Source organism: Sorex araneus, chromosome 2, assembly GCF_027595985.1.
Source record: "Sorex araneus isolate mSorAra2 chromosome 2, mSorAra2.pri, whole genome shotgun sequence".
NCBI classification, from domain to species: domain Eukaryota; kingdom Metazoa; phylum Chordata; class Mammalia; order Eulipotyphla; family Soricidae; genus Sorex; species Sorex araneus.
The window spans coordinates 310447695-310468571 of record NC_073303.1 but is presented as its reverse complement, the minus strand read 5'-3'; the positions used below and the strand labels follow the sequence as shown (position 1 = coordinate 310468571).

Sequence of the window (20877 nt, the reverse complement as noted above, 5' to 3'; positions counted from 1 at the left end):
AACAATAATTTAACTATATGGAATTTACTAGAAAATAGTGCCAAATATAAAATGTTACTTTCACATTTTTAATATAACCTAAAATTCTTTATAACTACCCATAAATAGATAAACTCTAGACTATGTTAGGAAAATTCCTCTCTCATTATGTGTTGCTTCCACAAAAACTCTGCAGAGATATAATATCTTTGCAGTTTGAATCTTATTTACCTCAACCTTCACCTGTTCCCTTATTTGGAAGTACACAGACTTCACAAACAATTCTCTTCAAAAAATGATCAGATTTTTTAAAAAACGAATTGTATTTGCTCCTTCTCCCCAACCCACAAACCTTCTAGCTAAGTACTTATAAGTACCCTGTTTTATTCTTGAGTTCTATTTCCCCTTAGAAAACAATAGACTTTTCTCAACAGTTTGAATCACCTTTTTTTTTTTTTGGCATCTCTTAAAGGTTTAACTTATTAGCTTCCTTTCCAACAACATGTTGACATTTGAATTGTGACATATTAGAAGTTTTCAGTGGCTTCTCGGAAATAGTGAGGTTAAAGAGACAATACCCTCCAAGAGAGTAAAACAGCATAGTTGTATCTGTTGGGGAATGCTACTTAGACATACATGCCAGATCACTTTAAGAAAGTATTATGATATCATTATTTCTTTGTAGTTCACTATTAATCATGTCCCTTTTAATTCCATTTTAAGATTTACTAAACCCAGTGTGAACAGTCCAAGAAACAAGAGAAAATGATGGATCCATTGTAACAGTATATTATAAAGACAATTCTCTTTGCCAGAATGTAGATCACTACTATAATTTCCCTTTAAGTGTCCAATGTCATGTGAAGAATACTGAGTGCACAAAAAAATAAAAGACATGGGAGAGTGTTGATGTTGGCTTTATTTACTGGAGGTAAAAGGTGACATTCCAAGCCATGAAAGGCAAGGCAAAAGCTTAGTGGGTTTTAACTTCAGGGTGTTCTTTTCGATTTTAAGTGAATTTTTATGGTACTCATGAAACTGAGGTTAGAAAAGAACTGGCAAATGCCAGGCATAATGAGGGCAGATTCTGGGCATGCTTCCTCATATCCCAATAATGGGCCTTGAAGTCCCTTGAATATCTACCACACCCATACAATCCTATGAAAGTTTTATTTCAGGGTACTACCACCACTTGTGATATTCATTTTATCTAATTTCTTTGATGCTGAGAGATATGTAATATATATTAATAAAAATTATTGTTTTTATTTTTATTTATCAAATGCCTTCTCAGCAGGAATGTCTCAGAACAATTTTGTTGGGAATGGTGGAATGTAATGTTGGGAACAAGAGGAATCAGGTCTTTCAAAAAATACTATACTTTATGTTATAGAAAAATACTTTGTTATAGAATAGGTCGAAAGTACAACGGAGTTGTGCTTTATGTAAATTCTCCTTAATATTTATATAGAAATATTATATAACAATATTATCATAAAGTCTTGTAAATCTGTATATTCTCAGAATCTTGCTAAGCAGCAATTTATGAATCAAGTCATCTCTGTTATGCACCAGAATCAGACACAGTTGATATAACTTATCCGGTGTGTGCATGTGCGTGTGTGTGTGTGTGTGTGTGTGTGTGTGTGTGTCTGTCTGTCTGTCTGTCTGTTGGAGAGAAATGGAAGGGAATCAGTTCTTCTATTAAATTCTGATTTAAAAAGCTAACAGCTATATCTCTCATCAGTGGGCTTTATGGAACAATTTATCTGGATTCAAAATTAAAATGTCTTAAATGGGCAGCGGCGGAAAAAAAATGTCTTAAATCTGGAATTTGGGGAAGAATTCAATTAAAAAGTCTCAAACACTTAGAAAAAAAGTTTTAATTTCTAGAGAAGAGTATTTATTTATTATTTTGCTCTATGTCTCTGAATGTGGTATAATACCCAATGTCTCACAAAATTAGGTGAAAAAGTGAAGTAATGATGACTTCTTAGATAAAAATAGGATTATATGGAAATTCCATTTTTTAAAGTTCTGATCATTATAAATGTGTTTTAAAATATTTTAAATCTTTAAGGTTTTCTATTCTACATCTGATAATACATTTAATACTGATGTGTAATAAGTATGCAACTGAAAGTTTTAAAAGTTGACTTGGCCTTTTAATTTTATTACATGAAATATTCCATTTTCTCAGTATCATGATGGCCCCTTTTTACTATTCCAGAGAGCCATATTTCTATATTTATAATTATGGACACATTATCAGGGTGCCTGATTATTTCAATCTAGATTAATGCTAATAATAAATGTATTAATGACATAGTTTTGCATTCTTTTATTTTCTTAATTTGGTAAGTTAACACGTGAAATTTCTGAAATTTTTATTCAACATAATTCAATATTTGAAAATAAAACTAGAAATTCTACATGTTCACTTTTACTATTGGTTAAGCTCTCAATTTAAGGAATAAATATAATAGTACAAATGTATATTGAAGCTACTCTAACCATGATTATTATACTTAATTTATTTTAATCAAACTTTAAATCAGTTTTAAATATCAAAATGAATAGCCATTAATATCTGCAAAGCTAAGCAAGGGCTTAAAAACAATGGCAATATGGATTTGACTTCTCAAATGTTAACTTCCAGAAGGTGTATTTTCATTGCTATATATAAACAAATGGTATTTGGATATAATATGCATTTAATATGTGACATAAAAGTATACATTTGGGGAAATTAAAAATTTATATAAAAGACTAACAGTTTTGCATCTTTGTATGAATATAAATGAATTGGTTGATGACCTGTGACTGATTCTAATTATATATCACATGTTATATGTAACTAAACATAGTGTATATTGTATGTAATATAATTGCATCTTATATATAGTTGGAATTATAATTATCATATTTCTTTACATGTTTGTTTTCTTTTGTCATTTAACTGCCACTGAAGAGCATACAGATAAAAGTATTCTAATAGGAAAGTTAATAGATCATAAGAGACTATTAATCTAATTCTGTCTTATGCTGTCAGGGTGTGTGTTCAACCTAATTCTACATCAACTTAATGATGCAATATTTGGAATTATAAATAATAATAAAGTGGGGGTGTTTATTATCCTATAAACAGAAAAATCTAAAATCTGTCTGACCTACCTTGAAATCTAATTTGCCATACCTGTTTTGATTAAAAATTATACTTTTCCTATTGAGACAGAAGAAAAATTCAGTGCACAAAGGAAAAAAATACCATAGGAGAAAGAAAACATATCATTTACTTTTAAAAAGATGAACAAGGCTGCATTGTTATGAATTCTCATCTATTTTTCTTGGTTAAGCACTGGAGGTTTTATTTATGCTTAATAGATTACATTTGGCATGTCCAAAAAATGACAGAAGTGTGAATTATTAATGACCTTCAACCTATTCAGGAAGTTGTAATAATTGAAATAATAGAGAAATGTACTCCCTCATATAGCTGTACTGAGAGAGAACTTTTTCAGACTATTGCCTTCTTTCCACTTTGAAGTTGCAGTTGATTTCTTCCTCTCCCAGATCCCAATATTCAGCCTGAATGCTTTACTGTCCATAGTTTCGATCAATTTACATTCAGAAGACTAGGATAAGCTGAATGTAACTTCAACATGTGGTGGGTGGGTGGAAATGGAGGTAGATGGCAGTTTGCAATCTGAACAAAGTCAACAGTTGATAGGAGTACATCTGTTAGTCTTGGGGCTGCAGAGGTAACATCAAGTCTACAGAGACAATATGCTAGCATTAGGAAATATGGCCTGGGTCTCTGGTTAGCTCACAGTAATGTCAGAAACCCTAATTCAGGAGGCAAGAATTGCTCTTTTGAACCTCTGAAAGAAGGACCCTACCCTGGGCCTAACTAAGCCGGTGGGGGAGTCTCTTCAGCAGACGGATTTGAGTATAGAAAGCAAAGATATTTATCCCAGAAAATAAAGACTTTATCAGGGCCAACCTTTGCCAAAGCAAACCACCCTCTGGTTCCTTAGTTTCTCCAAAGATATGTTATCATTTATTTGTCTTTAGGGTGACACTTTAAAGACTAGAAAATATTAAGAAATAATAGATACTGTATTACTATGACTATTTCCATATCAAAAACTACATATCTATTATTTCCAAGACAAAAATATTATTTGGAAGGGAAATCCCACCCCTCCCCTATTTTTATTCTATATTAGTATGAAGTGAAAACAAAGTATAATTTATGGGAGAAACCAAAACAGAGAGATCTGACTGTTGGTTCTAGAGTGCATCAAAAGGGCAAGTGATAAAACTCCGCCCCATCTTACACCTGGAACCTAAGGTGTGTCCAGTCTACAAGCCTTTCAGATTGACCCTTTAATTTTTAAGGATCCCTTCAGAGCCCGCCAAAATATCCATTAGCCACGTGTCTTCAACGTGCCAATTTTTCTGCATCTATGACAATCCTCTGATTATACTGAAGGGTTCAGAATGTTTTCGAAGAATCCCAAACCATATATGATGAGGAAGTCAAAGATCACCTTTGCATTTATTACTAAGCTTGAAGGCTTTTTTTATGCTTTTGACTAACATAGTTAAGGAACTTGACTTAACACAGTTTCCTCCTTAAAGGCTTATATGCAGTGACCTATTTGTCACCATTCCAGAAACAGATGGAGTCAATGGTGGATATGGTGTTTTCATGTATTTCTGAATGAAAGGTGTTGTATGTAACTATTAATAACTTTAAAGGTCAAAGAATACTTTGTATTATCTTTAAAATTCCTAGTCTGTGTGATGTTGTGGCAATGTCATGTCCTGGGTATTTTTACATGAAGGGATTTTTTTATATGAGGGGATAGGATGGGGGAAAGCAATGTTGGTTTTATGATTTAAATAGTCATAGACTATTCATCAGAGACAATTTCACCATGGGGTAAAAGAAGTAACTTATCAGCCAGACAACATCCCCCTAATGTCTGCTAAGGCACCATTCACGAAGCCAGTTTCTGGGATTGCCAGCTGGCATTCATCTTAAAACAGCAAAGCATAACTTTGGTATAAAAGTGGAACTTGACTTAAAAGCAAAGCAAAGAAAATGCCCAAAGCCAATAATAATTTTAACATCAAAAGAGTTCATAGAAAATGCAGACAGAAATCCTTGTAAAGGAAGAGTAAATTAACAAATTACCTGACAGTAGACACAAACATTTTAAAAAATATGGAAAGAGGTTAACAAATGACATTTTGCTTTATACATACTGATCTTCCCTGAACTTTTTCCCACACAAATTGTATTAATTGAATGATGCAGGAAAACATTTTTTCACAATAAAAGCCAAAGAAAGTAACTCAATAATTGAGTCCATAATAAGCTTCCAATGATAATAATACTGTGCTGGTGACAGAACCAGTGATGTGAACCTAGGTGAGGGAAAGTAGTGGTATATGTTCGGTATGTGCTACCATGATTGTCTTGGTAGCAGTTAAAACTTTATAAGGTAAAGCACAAATGAGAACAATACCTATTCCACCTGAAAACACTAGAATTTTGCTGCTGCTGATTAACCACAAGAGAGCTGGCAGAATATCCTAAGAGAATTCTAACCATGTATTTTCTGAAGGATACTCAGTCTTCTGTATCTTTTTGTTCTTTAAATTCACATTATATATTACGTAATCTCTTACTGACACATTTACTTTTATTCAGTGTGCAAACAAGACATCTCTTATTCTACTTACTAAATATCTATTGTCTTGGGACTATGTAAAAATAAAAGGACTTATCACCTTGTGTAAATAACAAGATAATGTCTTCGATTTCTGAGAATTTTATTCCACTTGTAGATTGTGTCAGAGCAGGCCAATAGTTCCCCAATGCAAAATGCACCCCCCACAGAAAATAATGTCACCCCAAAGAAGATGGTCATATAATTGTTATTACTATCAATGGAAAAGTTGAATTGTGGGAACTTTGCCATAATAAGGTGACTATAACTAGAATAATTTCACCAGGAAGAAATACTTGAGGAAGACTTGAGGACACATTCATAGATGAGAATTGGTATCATATGAAATGGGTGAGTTGGGGGAGGTCTTTGATCTAGGACAGGAAATAGAAATATGGAGGTAGGAAGAAATTTATCAAAGGATGAAAGAAGAGGCAGGAACAGGGTGAGATCAAATCAATAGGAATGTGCTACATCCTCCACTGAAATGATTGAGAAAAAGTAAGATATCTACAAAATATCAAAGGACATCAAACTGTCCAGATTAAAGAAAATACAAAAATTATTTAATAGTTCTGCCTACTTGACATTAAACACAGGGATAATTTCAGATGTAAATAAATTCTCTGAATGCTAGTAACTTTCTTTTTTTCTTCCTCAGCAGATCTGGTCCTACTGAGGACCTATTCTGAAGAAAGTTTTCCTCACCCAACTCTCTGCGTTTGCGCCTGCCTGCTCTACTTCTCAGAGACAGTTATGGCTCCTAAAAGCAACCATGAACAATTTCATAGGATTAAAATATAAAAATGCGGAAGCACTTTTTATCACAACCAAAAATTCCAGCTAAATGCTGGTCACAGCAATACATACAAAAGTTAAAGAAATAAAGGGGGAGTAATTAATATTTCAATGGGAAAAAGACTCATTTATAAATTTGATTGTGGTCTGTTTACTAGTATTTTTGGTGCTGTATTCTTTTGCACAGATAACGAACTAAAGTTAATACAATATATTTAGGAAGTGTGAGGAAGGGATGTTAACAATGTCAGTTAGAAACTAAAAGTATTTAGAAATTATAGTTTAAAGCATTTATGCAAATACTTTCAAATTTTCTATCTCCTAAAACATCACTGCAATAATTTTAAGGACAAGTTTTGAAAGAGACATCTAAAATTCCTACACTCAAATTTTTCTAGGCAACACTGTCAAGAAAGAAAACTGCTACAAGTCCACTTTAGTATGAAAAAAAAACGCTGAAATAAAATGACTTAAAGGTTCATTTAAAATTTTAAACTCAAGAAAACCCTCTTAAATAAAAGGCTTATAAAATTGTCTTATAAAAAATCTAATGGCTTTTGTTTTTATGATACAAAATAGGCTGGATTCTGTGCATCTTATCTTGAACTCATAATCCATGCTGCTTCTAAACTCTTGAGGAATCCTCACCTCCAAGCAAATCAGATAGTTCATTCAGTATATATTTTGACTGCCTCACTACTACTGAACTATACATCTTGGCAAATACATTTATTTTCCTTTGTAGAATTCCTCCACCTCATCATAAAATTGGTTAAGCTTGATCCTCAAAAACATGAACGTATGCAAAAATAAACTACAATTTATATGCTCTATTGTTCCTGTTGATCTTTTTTTTCTTAGATGTCCTAATTACTACATTGACCAGACTACAGTCACATCACATGAAATTTTTCATTTTATAGTCCACTTATACTAGTCTTGTTATTAAAATGCATTACTTAACCTGAGCTTTAAGAGCCTGAGCAAAGACAAATGTTTAAGAATTTTTATTGTAGACTATTTCATTCACTTTTGTGTTGTGCAGGTAAGCTGATGTTGTTAATGCATAAAATCATGCCTGATCTGGGGTCTCTATATCTGGATATTAATGCTATGAGATTATGTTCATTATGTGATGAGATGTGTTACTTCACTATTTTGCAGCTCCAATTTCTCTTGGAATATAAAGCAAATATATACACATATACAAATTATATACATACACATGTATACACACAGAGAGAATATCTCTTTAGTCAGCTCTTTTTATCATTATACCTATTCCAACATTATATTTCAAAGCTGCCTGCAACTGCTAGTCTTAACTGGCCTTTAGAAATATGCATACGAGTTTGTAGGTAAATATGTTTATATTTCCATTCAGTAGTTGGGTATCTCTTCTCTTTTGTCCTCACAACTGGGCTCAATGTGATTTTATGTATAAATGCCCATAAAACAAATCTGACTTTTACCTCTAACTTTCCTCTCTCCTTATTTATGGGTGAACTTACTTGACCATGTAATGTCAATTTCACAATTATGTTATTTGATAGCCATTCTGTTTCCATCTTAGATTCCTGCTAGCATAATGCATAAGTTTATACTGAATAACACTTTGAGAAATAAAGAATATATATCTAATATTGATGCATCTAGTGTGAAATCTATTTTTCCCTGATTCTGCAGTTAAAAGAAGTAAATATGCTTTTATTAAGTTAAAAAACAGCATATTTTGTCTTGAAAGGAATGCATTTCGTAATGTTCCTCAAAAGTGTCTTAAAATTATAAGTGCTTACTCTAATAAGCATTCTACTTCATAGTTAGGAACACTTTAATTTACAGGCAATCAGGATTCCTAATGCAAAAGTTTGTTATAAAATATTAGACAAATGATAAGTAAAAAATATATTTTCAATAAGACTTTTCACGGTTTCTACAAATAGCCTTATTTGTCTAAGGAAATAGCTTCTATTGTCAGTAAATATAGATAACAAATCATTCTTATGCTTTAATACATTAGTTCATGTTACAACTGCCTTATGAGGTGTCCCAGTTCCTTATTTTTCCCTTTTTGGTAACATAACTGGAACAATTCATTCATTTACCAAGACTTATGTACTTCCTACATCTACAGATGGTGGGTGCTCAAAAACTGTTGTTGCTGATGAAGGTAACTCATATGATGGACTTGGGATATTTTCTACTCCCAATCAATAGCTAATTTAATAATGGTTTTCTTTGTCAATAATGCCTTTTATTTTCTTTCAGCACAGGGAAAATAACTGATTGCTATATTATTTTTGATATATGTTGAAGATTGTTAAATGATTCCCATTTAAACCTAATTTTACAATTTACTACCTCTTATATAGTTTAGTCAGTAAAAATTATCTGGTAGCTGGTAAAATGCCAAAGAATAATCTCATAATGATGATTGAAATAGAGCCTTAGACCATATGACACTAGCATTACTTAACAGCTTTCAATTGGAAACACCTAATTTAAACTTCTATTTTTCTTGGTGGTAATTTTCATAGTGGATTTGCCAAGAAACCATTTTAACATTGAAATGTATATTATTTTGGTAACCATTGGGTAGAAGGATAAATGATAATATAACTAAACCCTAAACAACAATTTTTTTTTAAAAATCCAAATAAACAGACTACAATAAAACTTATGTTTTATTGTTTTGGGTACTAAGTCATACTAAACTACAAAATTCATAATCTAACTTCATTAAGTGCAAAATATGACTGATATTTTCATGATCTTTGTTATTTCATTAAAGTTAACCTCATTCTATGAGTTTCCATAAAGAAGTTTCCAGAAGTCATGTTTTTAAACTTTTTCACATATATAAAATAAGATTAATTTAAGTATTTATCATTCATAATTAAGCAAATCAATATAAAATGCATAATGAGGTAAGTCCACACAACGATCATATATCTACAACTCAGATAGTATCTACCTACTTAAATTAATATCCATAGAGCATCTCAAATGTATCACTTCCAATTACTCCATAATCACTGTACTTCCATTAGCTCAATATTTTCTACAAATATTTTCCTATTCAGATGTTTAAAAATATGGTAATAGTTTGAAATAAACAGTACCTTATTTTTTGAAGTATTTTTAAATTATTCAATCACAAAAACCTCAAGCAATTATAAATTAGTCCAGTACAAAGCAAATAAAATACTCAAAAATGTAGTACTGGAGGAAAGTAGTTTTGAAATATTTTTATTCTGCATCTTACCTATATGTTTGTACATTACCTTCCACCATGTCAATAAACAGGCCACAAGGGTTTATTGTAGCTCAGTTATTTTTATTCTTCAGGCTTCATTGATACTTTAGTGCTCTCAAAAATAGACAAAAAAAATCTTTACAACATACCTGATCATTTATCTGGCATGCAACGAGGTTGTGCTGATCATAACAGCCAGCGAACCTGATGTACTTGAGCCAGCTTCCTACATCTGGTTGACTAGCATCTATGCAGAACTTCACATTGCAAAACTCATCTAAGATCTAGAAGGAAGAAGAAGAGGACAATCAATTTCTATGTACATTCAGGGGAGTAACTAAATGTTTGAAAATATTTTATTCAAACATATATTCTTCCTTTGAATCTTTAAGAGAAAGTTAGACACCATGTGTGTTAATAAAGAAGGAATAATAATAAGTTATCTTAGAAGTGGTCATGTATTACTTTCTTAAAAGAACAAAGCAATTATTATTACAAAAGCTGGCTTTGAAAAATTCTTGATTCCTTCTTATGTATGAATGAATATTTTTGACTTAATTTTATTCAATGTGACTTTTTAACCAAAATAATACTAAACAATGTATTTGTATAACATTCAACTCAGTATTCAATGTTTTAGGCACAGATAGTCTTTCTGTGTGTCTACTTTTAGACTTTTTGACTTTAAATTAATTCAGTCAAAAACTTCAAATATTATTAAATTTTTTTAGTTTACATTTCATCAAACAATTCATGAAATAAAAATAACTAAACCATGCCATTAGTTGACAGTGATTACAGATTTATCTCATAGATATTTCTGACCAAACAAGAAAAAACAAGTAGGAATAGACTACTAGTAAACTCATGAAAAATATGGCAACTTAATGTTTTAGTTAACGCATGACAATGCATGCTTCAACATTGTTTTTGGACAAAAATAACAAAAGTGGGATGTGGACAAGTAAAATATACAGATGATGATAAATTTCAGTCTTTATACATAGTTGTGGGTTGTCATTTTTAATGAGATTATTGTATTTGGCCTGTCCTTAATATTAATCATCCTTGGGACAACTATTAAACAAATATCAAAGTGGTAAATGTCCATTTTTTAAATTTGCAAGCTAAGACAAAGATAGTCTGATTCACTAGCAGCAATAATATTCTGAACAGCAATACCAAAAGCAGCAGAGCTGCTGACCTGATGGTGAATCCAGTAGAGAGCCTGGAAATGCTAATGTCAATCAGTTAATGAAAACTTGAGGAAGTTTCCTATCAGAGTCTAAACAATATAGTCCAGATCAACATTTAATGAGCTAAATAACCCACCACAGAACTTGGTAGGATCTATATCTGCATAAACGTGAAAGCTCAACTCTTGGTTATAGAGACCAAAAGCAATTTTGCACAGAATTCAGGTAATCACTCGGTTGCAGATTCAAGTCATTAACTCACCACAAACTTCAAGGAGAAGGGCCAGTGCTCCGAGGGCTCTAGTCAATAGGCATTATGATTAAGCCTTTGGCCAGCAGGCAATTAAAGGGCAATAAGGAGTCCCACAATTTAAAAAAGAAAAATCAAAACAGAAGCTAGGAATAATAACTTCTGCACACTCACAAACACACCGGAATTAAGTCTTTCAACTCAAGGACATCTCCTCACATTGAAAACAACAACATGTCTATGTTAAATACCCTTCTGTGAGCACAGATTTTAGCCATTTCTTATTTATCAAGTTACCAACGTTATGTTGCTTCCTTCCACTCTCCATAATGGGTAACTCAGAAGAAAAGTTGAGAGTTCTCCCTCCCTTCAGATGCCTTGAAGGTACACAAATAACAAGAGCAATATACATTTTTGAATAGTTAAAAGTTGGAATTGTTTTGTTTCCTGGTTGGTCTTTTGTTGTTTTCTTGACTAGAAAAACAGGGGGAGGCAGATCCACTGACACACGAAAGAAGTATTTGATGAAGGAAATAGGATGAAGTCAGGGAAATGCAACACCGGTTCCATTTCACATCTCAGAAAGACGTGGAAAATTTGTTAATTTCAAATTCGAGAAGCATCCATCCGCTTAGCTTTCGGGCATTCCCTTTCGCGGGGGCAGGGAGTTGTGCACTGCATACACCGCACATAAAAATCCTAGGTGTAATTTTATTCTGTGCTAACATTATTACCATTGCCACTGTCAAGAGTGAAATTAAATTTTAAAAGGTTCATTTCCAAAGAACGTCGTACACACACGTTACACGAATATTCACACATTTTTACCAACATTTAAAATTTTCACACTCTCAGTATCCTTGCCCCAAGACAAAACCTAAACTTTCTCTAGAAACGTCTTCCCCTGGGTGAATTATTCACTTCTGATTCGCCTCCAGAACTTCATTTGTCTCCTAAACACCTTCACCGTCTCAAAAAAATACCGAATAAAATCAAAGTAACAACACATCTTCCGTCATTATATCCAACACACCCCTGTGTTTGTAAAAGCTGTCAAGGTCCGAAAATAGCTTTTTTTAGAAAAAAAAAAAAAGTCCTTTAAGTGGACTTTAGAGAAAGGCCCTTTCAAAAAAAAAAAAAAAAAACCCCAGCAGCCCAGGGGGGGAAAATCCCACCACGCAGCCGAGGGTCCGAGCCTGGCTTTCTCAGGAGCAGCACACGACGTTGGCGAGCACGGCAGCGCCTTGGCAAGGTGGCCGCGGCCCGGCGCCGCTCCCAGGTCGCAGGGCTGGTGCCAGGAACCCGGCGCTTGGCAAGCCCCCCTCGCGTCCCCGGCACCCGCACCGCCGGGCGCGGGAGGAGGCGGCGGCGGGCGCGGGCGCAGGGCCGCGGGCGGCGGCGGGACCCCCGGGCCGACCCCCGCCGGGCGCCCAGCCGCGTCCCCGCGCGCCGCCCCGGAGGAGCCGGCCCCGGCCGCGGCGGGGCTCGGCGGGCGCGCGGAGGAAGGAGGCCGGGCGGGGGCCGCGCGCCCCGAGAAGGGGTGCGAGGCAGGAAACTGTCCCGATCGCGAACTCTGCGCAGCGCCCAGACTTTTCTTTTTAAAGTCGAGTTTTCTTACCTTACGGTTTCTATGGCCTCAACTCAGCAATAAAAGGCAATCACAGAAGAGTTAAAACAAAATAAAAGCAGCGGTAACCCCCGGCTTTTCTGCCGAAAATCCTTCTCAAATGGTCCTGATCAACATTTCGCGATGTGAGTGGGGAGGGGGGCAGAGACTCAAGCCTCGCGTCGGGGTACTCCGAACGGGTCTCTGATAACTTGTCCGTCCCAAGGATCTGCTCGCCAAGACCACGCGTTTCAGATTTATTGTCCTCCAAAGAGTGTATTTTTAAGACCAGAAATGATGTCTCTCCTCTGGGTGACCCGGGTTTGATGTGTTTGGGCTCCCCCCGCCCCCCCTTCCTAAAAGAGGTCGGAGCTATTCCTTCTGGTTCACATCACCTCCCTCTTTTCTCACTTTCTCTTGCTCTTATCAGCCCGATGTGTAATGAAAGTTATCTGAAACCCACTAAAACTTCTTCCACTTCTCTCTCCCGGTTCCTGGGGGTGGGGGAGGACCGGACAGGCAGGAGGAGGAGAGTCGCAGAAGGTGGGGGGCCCGGAGAGGCGAGGGCCGCCCGCGCCCCCGTCGGGTCCTCAGCGGAGCCTTCCCCGGTCCCAGACCCTCAGGGGATCGTCCCCTTTCGCAACTCCGAGCTCCGCCGCCGGGTTTCTATTTCATGAACTGTCTCTTTAAAGAGGATCTGCTCGGCCATCCAGAAAGAACCCGGGGCGAGGGAGAAAGGAGCGATCTCCCGCCGCCCAGAGTGATCGGAAGCCAGACGGGCTCCTCTTTCAGTAAATTTTTAAAGTGACAGCAGCCTCCTCTGGCGGGAGAGGTCACAAAAAGGTCGCCGAGACCCAAGTCCGAGAGGGGCAGACTGATTATGGATGCACCATCCCCCTTAAACATGTAGATTTCTCTGGTTGAACAACCAATGGGGAGATCTCGTCCGGCAGGATTTCTTTTTCCCCAGGGAAATATCCTCTGTTGCGATGTCCAGAGAGCCCAAGTGTGTGCGCACTGCTTTGCGTGTGTGTGTGTGTGTGTGTGTGTGTGTGTCTGTGTGTCTGTGTGTCTGTGTGTCTGTGTGTGTGTGTGTGTGTGTCTGTGTCTGTGTGTCTGTATCTGTGTTGGGGGATGGGAGTGGTGGGGTGGAAAAGTGTTTTCAGGGGTGTGAGGGTGTGGGCACCAAGACTGGAGGTAGTGTACTGGAGGGGGTTAGATGAGGTTCTGGGTAAAAAAGAGGATGACTCAGAGTTAAATTATTTAGAAATTTTCAGAAAAAGTAGCCTTATTATGAATTGAAATTCGTACTCTAATTTGTTCCTTCCATTGTTAGGTCAGAAGCAAGACATACTCCTTTCTCAAATCATACTTTTCTTAGAAAAAAAAACACTTCTAAAATCGGAAACTTTTCACGCAGAGAAACTGCACAAATAACATACTTTGAGGTTTAGAGAGATTGATGATTGGTCGTTTCTGCCATATACTTTGATACATTATTAAAATGCTACGAATGCCCCAGAGTGGAATTAAGCAGTTTGATCACTTGGATTATTTTTGAACCTTTAACATCAGAAATCCTGCTTTTGATGATCAGTACTATATGCTGATTAATAACTTTCTAATAAACATGGTCATTTTTATCAACGATATTGAAGAAATAATATAGAAAATGTGTGGCTAAACGAAAGGGTGAAAAGAGTTACTTAGAGGCAACCATGACATTTCAACAAAATCTACTGATTACATGGAAATAAATATTTTTATTACAAAACTCCATTTATAAAACAAATGAACAAAATTCAGCTTCTCAGCTCAACAGTGGGAAGTTAAGGAAAGATGTGTAAGGACACTTCTGGGGGTGGATAGAATACATGTGAAAGGGGATGGAAAGCCCCTTTTATGTTAAACTTTATTTATCAATGGAGACAGCACAAGTTCATTCTTTTTGTTTTGTTTTGTTTTCTCCAAGAGCAAATGAATCTGTAAACCTAATACATCTATATTTCCCCTAAATGCTGATTTTAAAGCAAAAATAGTAACAAAATGGAGGGATGTTGGGGAGAGAGAATGACAAGAGGTGGTGACTAATTTCTTTCGGTGGCCTGTTATCTGTGACATTGAACTGTTACTTCAGATAATGGCCATTGTTTGAGGGAAAATCGCACAACAGTGGTAGGTAGGACAGGAAAAATCCTTTGTGAATAGACTAAAAGCCGGTCAGATATTCCCATAGAGTTCTGCGCTTGAGAACCTTTAATAGCCCTGGATTCACTGCCATTGATTTCCTGCCCTTCCTCAACTTGCCCATTGTCGGAGTTTTTGGGTTTTTTTTTTTTTTTGCTTTTTTTTTAATTTAGCCATAAATTGGACCAGCTCGAGCTATGAGCTGTTCTATTTTCTTCCTGTCAGGATGAGGGATTTGTTTTATGATGCATTGTGTATTAAATACAAGTAATCTGGGGAACCGATTGCTCCAGACAGTGCGGCCTGATCGGCTGGTCAGGAGCTCAGCGCCCAAACCCCCGCCGCAGCCTTGCGGCCCCACCTCCTCGCTCTTTTCCAAAGCGGCTCTGAAAAGGAGGAAACGAAGGTAAAACAAAAGGCCGGGTGGAATCAGTGGCAAGTCCCGACTAGATTAGGGTTTCGTGGAAAAGGCCTCTGAGTTCCCCCCCTTATATTAGGTTGCTGTGGGGGAGGCGGGGCGAGCCTTGCAGCTCCCGGGACTGCGGGAGCCGCAGGTGGCCGGTAGATGGCGCTGCGGCCCGGGTTAAGGAGCGGGCGTGCGGCTCCGGGAACCCAGGTGAGCCGCCGGGAGCGCGGGCGCCGCTGTGGGCTCTGCCTGCCGCGCTGTCCCGAGTTCCCACACCTCCAGCCCCAGACCCCTGCAACCAGCATTAAGATCCGCAGACAGAAGCCTACGCTCAGGCTATTTCCACGCATGAAAATTTTCTTTGGTAAATAGAAGCAGAGTGTTAATACTTTGAGACCTTGCAGTATTTATAGAGACGGTTGAGAAAGAAGAAAGGAAATTACAAGAGCCAGGTAGAAACACATTTACGCATTTCAGGATTCTCCCTTTTCTCTATTTCCCCTTCTTCCTTTGATTTGATTATGTTAATACCTTCAGTAAAAACAGCCAACCCACTTTATATTGATGTAACTTAAGAATTTGAGACCCTTGAAAATCCAGTCCTAAAATCCCAGGGCAGCTAGAGAGATCTTGGCCATGAACACACCCTCCTGCTATTTATAAGACCCCGATCTACCTCCTCCCATCAAAGTTGGACAAAAGAGAAGACAAGGCTAGAGGAAAAGGTTTGTTCAGGAGACTTGTTTTTGTCCCTGGTTAAATGTAGATTTCTAAAACAATAAGTAGATACAAGGAGCTCAAAACCACCACCAATTCCCTCCATTCTTTGGGATTTCTGGTGAAATCTGTTTACAGTAGTTCCCAGTTACAAATTAATCTGTAAAAGCCGCTGTCTGCTAAGCAGTAATAAGTAACATGCTTTTCTGCAGTGTTTAGCACTGCCCTTGAAATGGGCTATTAAAAATAATGATTTTACTATAATCTCAAACTAGCTTTTATTTACAAAATGGTATCAGAACAGATGATGTAAATAAATATTAAGAGAATGAAACAGGAGAACCAATGTAAAGTTTGGGGGAAAGTAAAAAATAAAATGTTTCATCAGCAATGTCTAACGAGCAAGTCATATTTTTTAAACATTTTTTTTGTTTTAAGTGTTGTTTTTGTTTTGTTTTGTTGCCCTGCTCTATTATGTTAATTGTTGTTTACCAGAGGGAGGGGAGGCACTGGAAAATAGGTTTGAGTGTGAGTTGATAGATTTTTCTGGGAGCCTTAGAGATCCCTCACTGGCTGATGGCTATGCTAGGGTGGGAGAGGTTAATGTGTTTTCTTCCTGGTTTGAAAAGGGCATAAACCCACTACAGGCCCCTTCCTTCCTCCTGCATCTGGGAGGATTGCAGAATCTTTAAAATACTCAAAGATTTCCAATAAGGCCACTAGCTCTGCCTTCATTGTGTAACTGTTTATTTAAAATAAGTCAATATATTAGTTAAAGCAGTAAGAAGTTAGTGCTCCAGTATTCAAGTGATTCCCAGGAGACTGTAAGCTGATGCCTCTTTTAAGCCTTAAACTTCATGGTTGTCCCAGAAGTAAAAGTTCTGCTAATGGAGACCCTATGGGCATGGTACATTCCAGCACATCATTAAAGGAAAGAAAAGCAGTCCAGCCAAAGCCAGATGAAATGACTGCACTGTCCACTTTTAATAGGCTTCCTGTGGACAAACAGCCCCGTAACACTCTGCAGAGGACAATATTTAAAAACAAGACAACTTGCTGGCAGTTTTCAATACCATAAAGTTAATAAAGTATGTTCCCATTCACCCTAACATTATGTTTTTAGTTTATAGAGGAAGGCACTTTATAACCTCAGCCTAAGTAGAGTTCCCTAATTCCGCAGCTTTGGGTTTCTTAAGGTGGCTAAATATACATTGAACTCCAAGCCTAACATTTTTTGTTTTAATGCCTCCCACTCCCAACCTGCCCTTTTTTTTTTTTGTAGCTTTTCAAGAATCTACAAATGTATTTTTACATTTCTTAAGTTTACATTAAGTTTCATTCACGGAGATTCTGTTCAACTCTGTTTCATATAGTTCTTGTCAAGAGCATTTAATAATCTGAGAAATAGACATTTGACTAAATGATAACTGCTTGCTAATTAAATTAGTTTTATGTATGGATATTGATGTGTTCGTTTAAAAAGAAAATCAATGCTTTCTTTTCTGTGGCATAATAGAATTTTATAAAATCTTACCTATCCTAAGACATGAATAAGAAAAAATTGTCTAATATAAAGTATGTCGTCAGGACTAGAAGACCTCCTTTTGATATGCATATAAATATTTCTCCTAACATAGAAACTCAATTTATCCCTCATCTTTCCCTCAAAAATTCTTCACCATCTTTCATGACTTCTCCCAAATCTTTTCAACTAACAGCATAAGTATTGTGGTGAAGTGTAACGGGCAAATGAAACTAAATCAGAAAGTTGTGGAATCAAAAGTAAGTTCACTGTAATTATAATTTTTAATCCAGAATTTTACGAACTTAGTCAAGCTAACTCTAAGGTGGATTCTGTGATGCTGCAAAGGTGAGCCCAGCAAAAAAATATATAATAATAAAATAAAATTTTTTTCAGCCCAATAAGATTTCAAACAAAATGGGTTCTGAATATCTGCAGTCACCAATACACACCCCTGCTGCTCAGGAGAGATATTTCTGGTCTCTCTTGATAGTCTTTGTATTTTTTTTAATCTCTGGAGGTAAAAGCTATTTGTAAAAAAAGAGGAAATTAAAGGTAAAAAAAAAAACCAAAATGTAAATAAAAAATTTCCCTTGGTCTGGAAATGGGCCCGAATGAAAGCATGTTAATCTCCACCTCAGTAATTTGGTTCTCCAGGAGAAGACAGAAGCCCTGCTGCTGTGCCCTGCACTTCATAAATCACATCTTTATGTGGACAAGGTCAGGGCACCTAACAGCTCAGACATGGGCCTTTGCAGTGGCTCGAGGATTCAGGCATGTTTACTCTCCTGCTCTGCTCTCTGAGGAGTCGTCCAGCACGCTTCTAATTACTTTTGATTATTTTCATTTGCTGGGGTCAGTCTGGCTTGCCAGGACTGCTGGAGGGTTGATTTCCTACAAATCTTGATGTCTTTGTAGGACGGCCCTGTGTGCGTTCAGAATTAGCACCCCGTTATTGTCCTTCCACCATGATCTCTGAGAATAGATACTCCGACATGAAAGTTTCTCCAGTGAACTATTATTTATTTCCTTTTTCATTAATGAATGATGCAAGAATAATCATCTATTTGATTTTATGAAAAACAAAATGTAGACAACATTTGTAACAGATGAGCATTTTGTAGTGTTTTTTTTGACCAGAGTAAAAATGAACATTTTTATTTGGACTTTAAATATGTTTGGTAATGACTAGCATTTTGTTGGAAGCTTAGATGAAATACTTTTCTGAGACAACAGTTTTAGTGAATAAATTATTATACTCAAAGATTTATTTCCTAAACTCCAATTAAGGCTGCCATATTTAATACAATTTTTGTTGGGCTATTTTGATGTACTTCAGTTCCAAGTCATATGTTGAGTGGTCATTTTGTGCTAAAGCACAACAACAACAAATTTTTACCAAGTTTAAATGAAAACACAGAAAATATAAAAACTTTATATTTCAATATGATCTGAGTAACGAAAGTGCAATTTTTTTCTATCTAATCTCCCCAAATTAAAATGTTTAATGTCCTTGTGTTTGTGTTAAAATATACATTTATTAATATCACCAATTAAATAATTATAAAACTCTACACATACTTATCCACGTACACACACACCCTCACAAAAACAGTAGCACATTTATCTGGTTATTAAGACATTTTTATATTACTAAACAAAAACTGCTACATTTTAAAGTTTTATAAAATTTACTGTGGATCATGCTTATTATTAGTCTCAAAAAAGTCAAATCCTTCATTTTTCTTACTATTCTTTTCTTTTACTTTTTGCTGTGGGCCACACCCAGCTGTGTTCAGGGCTTGTTACTGGTTCTGTGCTCAGGGATCATCCCTGGTGGGCGTTAGGGCACCGGAAGTGGTGCCAGGAATCAAATCCCCGTGGGCCACACGCAAGGCAAATGCCTTAATTATTGTCTAATATTTAAATAAAAACAAAGTTAAGGTACAAAATGCTTTTGGAATTAACCTCAATGATGTAATTAACATTAATTAATTATTAAGTTTAATTAATTCGAGCATTTAGTCCATTATGCATTAACTCCGGGTTAATTTCTTCCTAAAGTTTTAAGTGCCATTTTAGAGTATTTTTCATAATCTTGTGGGTAAATTGTAAGATCTTTTTTTATACTCTTGTCTCTTCTCCTAGTTGTGTGCCTTTGGGTAAGTCACTTAGGTTTGAGTCAGGTTCCATAAAAGTTTCATAATATCAACCTAATATGAGAGTTTGGAAAATAAATTGTGTAATATGAGTGTGAACTTCTCTGGGTTCATGGGAATAGGTCAAAATACTCTAAGTTTCACATTACATGTGTTTGTGTAATGAGTTAGAATAAATTTACTCACACACACAATGAGAAAGTCTGATCTCTACTTTGAGGAATGGCCAAGTGTACTTTAGTATCCTTTTTCTTCAATCTCAATGGCAGTTGCCCTTGATCTTACCTTAAACTATGGAAAAGAAGAATTTTAAGAAAATGTTTTTTTTTCTTCTCTAAAGCAGTGCTACCTTCAAAGATGTCTGTCTCTGCCTGATTTGCATGAATTTGTTCTGCTCCAACCGGTGTATTCTTTGCCAGTCAGCAAGAGAGAGCACCTTAGCACAGACCAAGGATGCCACTGAGATCCAAGAATCCTAAAACAAGAATAGGAGGCAACATGCATACACACACACACACACACACACATACACACACATACACACACACACACCATGCCTCACATATCAGGACTCGTGTTAGGTCAATGTGTCAATATTTGTTACCAAGTCCAACAATTTTATTGTCCACTTATCCACAATATTTTCTGGTGGACTTTAAATGGCAGAATGACAGGAATTATGTCTATTTTATTTGCCCTTATTGCCTGGAGTCTAACATAGAGCCAAGGATAAAGTAGGTTTCCATATGCTTGTTGAAAAAATATGTAGCAAGGGGCAGGAGAGATAGATGGAGTTGAGAAGGAGCATGCCTTGCATATGGACATCCTCAGTACTGGCAGTACCGCAGTTATCACCAGTTGTAGCACTCGAGACCCCAAATATGTGGCCTGTGTGATCCTTGGCACTGCAGGGACTAAGCAGCACTGTGTCTTGTCTCTGGGCCCCCCAACTGAATCATTATTTTGGCTGGCTAAGACTCTCTGGGGGCATTCCTTAGCCTCCCTGAGAAATAACTTGAGAGAGTGCCCCACCACATAAGAAAGAAAAATGCATCGGGTC

The 20877-nt window shown here is 36.4% G+C and overlaps 1 protein-coding gene across 5 annotated transcripts in view; it reads right to left on the bottom strand.

Annotated features, from left to right (window-relative positions):
• The window catches only part of MECOM (MDS1 and EVI1 complex locus), a 646375-nt gene that overhangs the window by 52234 nt on the left and 573264 nt on the right, over positions 1–20877 (bottom strand). For all 5 annotated transcript variants that reach the window (XM_055129514.1, XM_055129516.1, XM_055129515.1 and 2 more), the window contains exon 3: positions 9924–10058. In XM_055129514.1, the coding sequence (XP_054985489.1) occupies positions 9924–10058 (135 nt within the window). The remainder of the gene's footprint in view (positions 1–9923; positions 10059–20877) is intronic.